This window comes from Phodopus roborovskii, unplaced genomic scaffold, assembly GCF_943737965.1.
Source record: "Phodopus roborovskii unplaced genomic scaffold, PHOROB, whole genome shotgun sequence".
In the NCBI taxonomy this organism is placed as follows: domain Eukaryota; kingdom Metazoa; phylum Chordata; class Mammalia; order Rodentia; family Cricetidae; genus Phodopus; species Phodopus roborovskii.
This window is the reverse complement of record NW_026125470.1, coordinates 76,114-83,708: the sequence shown is the minus strand read 5'-3', so window position 1 is coordinate 83,708 and position 7,595 is coordinate 76,114. Positions and strand designations below refer to the sequence as shown.

Here is a 7,595-nt window from a genome sequence, read left to right as displayed (position 1 = left end):
ATTTGTATTCATTACAGTTATAATTTGAGTATAAAACTGCTGCTTTATAAATCTGATTTTTAATAAGGCTATGTTCAACAAACACTGTCTTAGGAAGATAATGTTTATTTATACTATATCCATTGTAATACTGTATGAGTCTGAGAGAGCATATAAACAAGTCTCACTGCTTGAGTGGAAAGGTGATTGGACAATGGAGGGACTGTATTACCTTGGGGAAGAGATGTACTATCACACTGCTAATGTCACTAATACTCAAGGTACTACTGACCCATTAGCCTCCTTACTGCCCCTCTGACATCTTTGTTTCTTAGAGTATAAATGAGAGGGTTCAGGCTAGGTGTGACAACAGTATAGAAGAGGGCAATGAACTTAGCTTGATCTTGAGAATTTTCTGTTGGAGGCTGAAGATAAATGCACATGGCTGGTATGAAAAAGAGGCATACAACCATAAGATGGGCTCCACATGTACCAAATACTTTCTGAAATCCTGTGTTTGAATGCATCCTTAGGACAGCTTGAGCAATAGCACCATAGGAAGTGACTATGAGAATGAGTGGGATGAGAACAAAAATAGAGCTGGCAACCAGGAGAGTCATCTCATTAGCTCGAGTATCAACACAGGATAACTGGAGAAGTGCTGGCACTTCACAAAAGAAGTGATCCACTTGGTGATGTCCACACAGAGGTACCCAGAAAGTGAAGAGAGAATGAAGTGCTGAATCCATAAAGCCACATACCCAGGAGGCTGCTGCTAGTATGTGACAAAAACGAGGATTCATGAGAACAGAATAATGCAAGGGTTTGCACACAGCTGCATATCGGTCATACGACATGACCACCAAAAGAACACACTCTGTGGTACCCAAAGCAAGGACAAAATAGAGTTGGAACATGCAACCAGCATAAGATATTGTCTTCTCTGGACCCCAGAGATTAAATAGTAGCTGAGGGACAGAACTAGTGGTGTAGCAGATATCCAGGGCTGAAAGATTTGATAGGAAGAAGTACATGGGTGTATGCAGGTGGGAGTCTAAGTGTGCCAGGATGATAATGAAGAGGTTTCCTGTCAGTGTTACTAAGTAGAATATCAAGATCACCACAAAGAGAACTACTTCCAGGTGAGGCCACTTAGAAAAGCCCAGAAGAATGAAGTACCCTTCAGAACTTGCATTGATGTTTTCCATACTAATTTACATTCTCTTGTTTTATCTTTACTTCTAAGAAAACTTGAGTGTTAAGGGGAATAATTACAGTTGTTGACTGAAGAGTATAAAACATCATCAAATGCATATGCTATGAAACAAAAAGAAAAATCAGTAAGTTGAGCAAATGAATCTCATTCACTAGAAGCCTAACTACAAAGTATAAAATGAGTGACTGTTACATGACCTGCAAAAGTAGTTGATATATTTGTTGAGAAATAGATTTTCTTACATTTTCTAGATTATCCCTTTATAAATTACTTGTTAATCACAAAGTAAACTTTATAGTACATAAATCTCATTGATGCCTCCATAACCACATACGTTTAGCATACTAGTGATGACATAAAACTAGTACTGCCTAGCTGCTGAAGTGACACTTTGAAACATCATGCCATTGAAGTGTCCAGAATCCACAACTGGATTCTTGTTATGAAGAAATATGAGAAAAATGCAAATGAACACAAAATAGTTTGTCTGTACTCTACAAACATGTCAGTTATTAAGCAATTAAAATTTAGGAATTCAGTAAATATATTTTACCAGCTGGTGTCCAGATGAAGATACACTTGCAAAAATAACACAAACTGTTCAGAGAATTGGAAAAATTTGAATATGCCCTGATATTTTTGCCCATTTTAAATGGGTTAACATTTGAACTGTACAGAGTTTATATAAATAATTGTATTACTCTTAGAAACATCAAGAAATCTAGTGGGAGGGAAATACTTGCATGTCCAATCAATGGCCCAAAGGTCCAGAAAAAGTGATAGATGACTTATAGATGGACAGTAGATTAGAAAGATAGACAAATAGATGATAGATATATAGATAAATATATATATCCATATAAATGTGTAGATAGATATATAGATAAATAGATATAGATAGTATATAGATTTTGAGTTGATAAACAATAAATACTTGAAATAGCAAAACTTTCTCAGAAAAATGTACACTAAGGATCAATTCACATATGAGATAAATTAGCATTATTTGTTCTTTTTTGTAACTGTTTAGTAAGTTTGAAATAAACTTTCACAATAAACCATTATCAAAGGAAAATATGAAATAATTTTATATATCATGTAGTTGTTTATATTTTTATAGAAAACAAATAAAATTTTCAATCACCCTAGGATAATAGATGAGCAATTGTTACTTGAATAAATACATAACATAGAGTGAGGGAATATGATTTCCACTCAACAAATGGTCCTTGATAACAAATAAATTAATAAATTATTTACAGGATTTTCTAATAGTTTCTACTTATGTGACAATATAGCCATAATCCTGGAGAAATGAAGATATTATAAAGACACACTAGTGTTTTTTACTTTGACTATCAAACTATTGAACAATGAACCCCAAGAAATAGGAATTTCTCTGGAAATGTCATGCTTTGAAAGAAATTGTGCCAGCCTGAGAGTCAACTTGTATTCCTGATAGAGATTTTACGTAGTTATAACAACTTGTCAAACCACCTTATAGGATGAGATTGAAGCCCAGATAATGAGTCAGTGGTGGATGGGACTACACATTTGCCTGGACTGCTTAAATGTGCACATCCTTGGCCTTCTTGTGAAAAGTTTTATTTCACTTCAGGATTCTGAACACTGACTTGGGAGTGTTTCATGGATCTCTTTGCCCCTTCCTAACATAACCACATTGAATAAATATCTATTTTTTGCTTTCTACTTTTAATTTGGCTTATTGAGAATGGATAGTGAGAATCATACTTGAAGCTATTTTGTGTCTCCCAAGTCTAATAACAGCAAGACAATTATTTCAATTTTGTTTTATTTGAGACTTATGTGGTTACTAGGAAGCACAATTGATTTTTTAAAAAAGTCTTGTAGACGAAAGAAGAGGAAAAAACATCAGATTCAGAAGTTATTAATACTTGTGAATTGAGATATATATTATACCTTAATTAAATATGCCTACAAAAAGAAATAACTTTGTTTTCTAATATATTTACTTACATGCCAATTTTTTAACTGTTAGAAACAATGTAAGTAGAATTTTTTAAAAGCCAAAGATTACAGACACATTAATGTATAAGTGTTAATGAAATGATAAGTATAGTAAAACTGGGAGTCTGGATGAGAAGATGCTAGAATGTGTGCTAGAGACACATTTTATAAGAGAAAAGAGTAAGTATTTAGTTCAAAGATGGGAGGAGAAGGACCACCTACCGAAATCTTCATGGCAAAGTTAATTAAAGCAAGAAATTAATTAAAGCTAGCTCTTTTATACATGCACATGGGCTGCCTACCCCTAAGGTGGGTTAAAGAGTTCAGCCTTGGATGTGAGGAATTCAGTGACAGGAGTTTCCAAATCAGGGATTTGGCGGGCAAAATAGGCAGGATTACATAAGCAGAACAAGTTAGTCCTAATGGCCTGAAACAAAGACTTGATTGCAAGGTGGTCATAACAACAGCAACTTAGCCATAACAACCCTTGTGAAATAAAGGTATGGTTGTATGATGGTTATTAATTTTTTGAAACAAAGACATGATTGTCATTTCTGGAACAGATAGTACAAACCATTTGTGGTTAAGGTTACAGGTAGAGCAAAGCCCAATCCTTGAGAGACAAGTTTAATCATAAATGGAAATGAACCCAGTTTGTCTTTATTATAAGATGGACTTTAAACCTAAGATGGAGGCAGGCTGTTTCTTCTTAAGAAAGCAGAGTCCAGTGAGTACATTCAGGAACATGGAAGGGCTTTCAGGAAAGACAGAGGAAATGACATATTTAGACTGTGAGGGGAGAGAATTACCCAGGTTACAACCTGAGCCTCCATCACTACAAGTTGACTTTTCTCCAGGAAACTAAGTGGAAGCAAGAGCACAGTAAAGAAACCACTGAAATGGCTGCTCCATGGTTAGGGGAAAAGTTTCTTGTTGTAGGTAGTAGAGAGAGAGAGAACAGCCAGATGTGTCTGGAAGAATCCAGAACAGAGAGAAAAAGAAGCATACTGGCCATGGTTGATGCTAGAGTAAAAGGCCTAGAAAAATCATGCTAAGGAGAGGGAAGTCTGTGAACTGGAACAAACTTTGAGGTTAGGATAGAGGAGGATAGGCCAAGATGGACTTTGAAATAGTACATGTGAATAGGAAAAGAAGGGGTCTGGAGGCTAGCATGGGCTTTGAAATGTAAACATTTGTATATGTCAAGGGAACGGACCCTTTCTGGTAGCAGAAACCTGTTTTACAGGTTCCTGAGGAATGTTGCATGTTAGCTTTTATATCTTCACCAAGTACTTCTATAGTTCAGCTTCAGCTGAGTCAAGACTGTCATTTTGGGGTACCCTTTTGTTCTAAAAATAAGTAAGTTTTAAATTCTAAGAATAAATTTGAATTACTACACTTCCTTATTCTCCTCTAGGGAAACATTTCCAGTATTTCACAAAATCATTAAATGGCTTTTTCCTCCCACTTAATAATGAGTCTTGAAAAAACAAAACAAAACAAAAAAACAACATAAACAACAAAACAAACAAACAAACAAAAAAAAACCACTCACCAATACCTCTGACTCTTAGAAGATCCTGTTTTCCTTCAGATTTCCAATCTTACTTTGGAAAAATTAAGTCTTCCATTAGTTACATAGTTGTTGAGTGATCTAGGATTTAAATATCTTTTGTTTACTGAATTCGTTGTCTTCTCCCTCATTACCATCTTTGTTTTGTTTTTCATGCTCCCGTGGCTAATGGGAGACCTTTCCTAATAAACTGGCAAAAGATGAATAAAATCATCTGTAGTTTCAACATTTTGGCTCTTAATAGCTCATGTTCTGCAGGTGCAAGTCTTGCAGAAAGACATTGGGGTAGGAATAACCTTCATCAGTAAAATTTGGAGAAGCCAGTTTGTCTTCAGGGCTTCTCAGCTAATCCTAATTTGTGGCAATGTGACAATATCAGTAAAGAAAAGGAAATGATCCTATTTTGCTGAGAAATGGATCCAGGTAAACAAATCCACACATTATTTAAAAAGAATGTCCTTAAAAACTATGTCTGAATTCAAGAAAATTACTATAACAGTAAATTTTAAAATAGTCCAAAAATAGAGATTACTACCATTTGATTAAAGATGGGAATCTAAAAGATTTTTTTTTTTTTAAGACTTTCTTTAGGTTGGAAATACATCATGGCAAATATGGGCACAATTGCTGTAATTACTTCCTCTGACACACAAATAGGCTTTTGGACAAAAGTTCCTCAAAAGAAGCCTTGCCTGAAAAGGCTGATTGACTAATTAGAATTGGAGTACTGTGAGTAGATTGGAATGTTGCAGGTCCAGAGGCTACTTACTTTATCTTTGGCTAGTTCTAGTCCTTCAGAATACCATTTCTGAACTAACATCTTATGACTAGTAGAAATTTGTGAAATCTATTAACTTAGCTAAACACTATCTTCCACCAACTCAAAAACTAAGAACACCATCAGATAGCATCTTGTACCTACAGAAAAGTTTTTCTCTGCATCTCTGTTGTACCCACCAATGTATTTTAATCCTGCCTTGATTTAAAAGTTTTCTTTCTTCTTTTAAAGTATAAAATTTCATGGAACGTTTCCACTTTAAAACATCGAATTTGAGTCTCTGTTACTGGGCCATGATCATTCAAAATGGATCCAGAGTAAATTATCTTTTAATTGCTTTAAGATGACAGCTATGATTTTTGTGTCAACAGCCTCTATGACTAAATTCCATAACTAAAAGGAATAAACTAGTAGCTGTGAGCTATCATTATCTATGCAGTTAATTCTTATAAGGACAAGTTAGCAACACATCTAAGAAAAAGGCAAACACCAGATGAAAATAAGAAAAGTGCAAATTTATGGCTTAATTTCTTCATATTGTAGTGGTAGGGAATGAAATTATTTTTGTTCTGTGAGTAAGTTCTTCCTTCTAAGGTTAAAGTCTGTATTGTAGAGCAAAAAGTAGTGACTGTTCCCCTAGAATTTTCCTATTCTGAGCCTATTATTATTTTTTAGAACATTAACTAGTGCTCAAGTAATGCCTGAAGCCTATTTACTCACATCTTAAGTGTGTTCACATGCCCATTGTTGTCTTACCATTCAATTCCTCACCTGTGTGGCTGGCCTGTTGGCTGGTATTGGTGTCCCTGAGAGCTCTAACAATACCTATTCCCAATTCTTCTACAGAGGAGAGAACCCTGGAAGCAGTAAAGTACTTATTTGTAGCCAGAAGATCCAAGTCTGAACTTTCAGTATATCCAGGGAGAGGTCTTATCTGATACCAAATGGAGATTATAGAAATAAAGAAGAATTGATTTCCTTGGATGTAGCATGGGAGTGTAACTCTCAGAGTCAATTAATGCCCTTCGGGGACTTATGAGGTTACACTATTTCCCATGAATATCCCCCCTTGACATTACACTACTATTGAACCAAGGTAACAATGAAACTCTGGCTCAACTACCACTCTGAGTTGTGTTTACAAGAAAGAGGATGGGTTGTAATGAAATTGTTAAAATCATCCCTGAGTCCTCAAACTGTTAAGAGCTAAATTCGATAGAAACAACACGAGGATTAATGTTATTTGACATGAAATAACATGAAATTCAGATCCAAATAGAACTCAAAGTATTGGACATTAAAATTGGATGTCCTAAACCTCAGTCCTAAATTTTAAACCTTGAGATAAGAGTCATTAGTTTATTACAATAGTGGATTTTGTAATTATTTGTTGTTAAATTAAAATTCAAAATTCAAAAATAATTATTAGTAAAAAATTAAACATAATAGAAAAAGAAGTCAGGTGGACTTTTTGGCTTTCTTTTTTGCATGGTCTAATCTAAGTAAATAATTGTAAGAAAAAAGTTCCTGTTATTCCAAAGAAAACCCAGTAGCACAAATTCACATGGAAGTTGTGGTTTTCTCAATTAAGACCATGGAGTATTGGTATTATTGACACAAAACCATAGGTCTCAACTGAAAGAGATAGTTTATTCTAGAAATGCTTTAAGTGGTCAATGTCTGAGAATGAAGATATAGGTTAGCTCAAATTCTGCATCCCAATATGGAAGCAGTTTCATGAAGTTTTACACTTTTACAGAAAAAAAAGCTTTGAAATCAAGGTAAAGTTAAACCACAGTGAGGAATCATCAGAAATTCAGCTATAGCAAGATAGGGGACGCTTTTCTACAGGTTCAAGGTACCATCTGATGACATCCTCATTTATTTATTTATTTATTTATTTGTTTGTTTGTTTATTTGTTTGTTTGTTTGTTTATTTTGGAATGGTGGAAGCCAGTAGTCTACTAAGTTAATAGGTTACAATAGTTTTTATCTATTAGTCACAGGATGTTAGTTCTGCCAATGCAAAACCAGCAATCCTCATCTTAAAGGCAATAACT

General features: G+C 34.6%; 1 protein-coding gene across 1 annotated transcript; it reads right to left on the bottom strand.

The window, feature by feature from the left end:
* Positions 1-263: 263 nt before the first annotated feature.
* On the bottom strand, positions 264-1,187 carry LOC127215521 (olfactory receptor 2J3). Its single transcript, XM_051175937.1, has one exon. The coding sequence runs from the start codon at positions 1,185-1,187 to the stop codon at positions 264-266; it is 924 nt and encodes a 307-aa protein (XP_051031894.1).
* Positions 1,188-7,595: the final 6,408 nt, after the last annotated feature.

What these genes read in the sequence shown, in the direction of transcription:
- LOC127215521 (XM_051175937.1), bottom strand. Translation starts at nt 1,187, where the DNA reads ATGGAAAACATCAATGCAAGTTCTGAAGGGTACTTCATTCTTCTGGGC.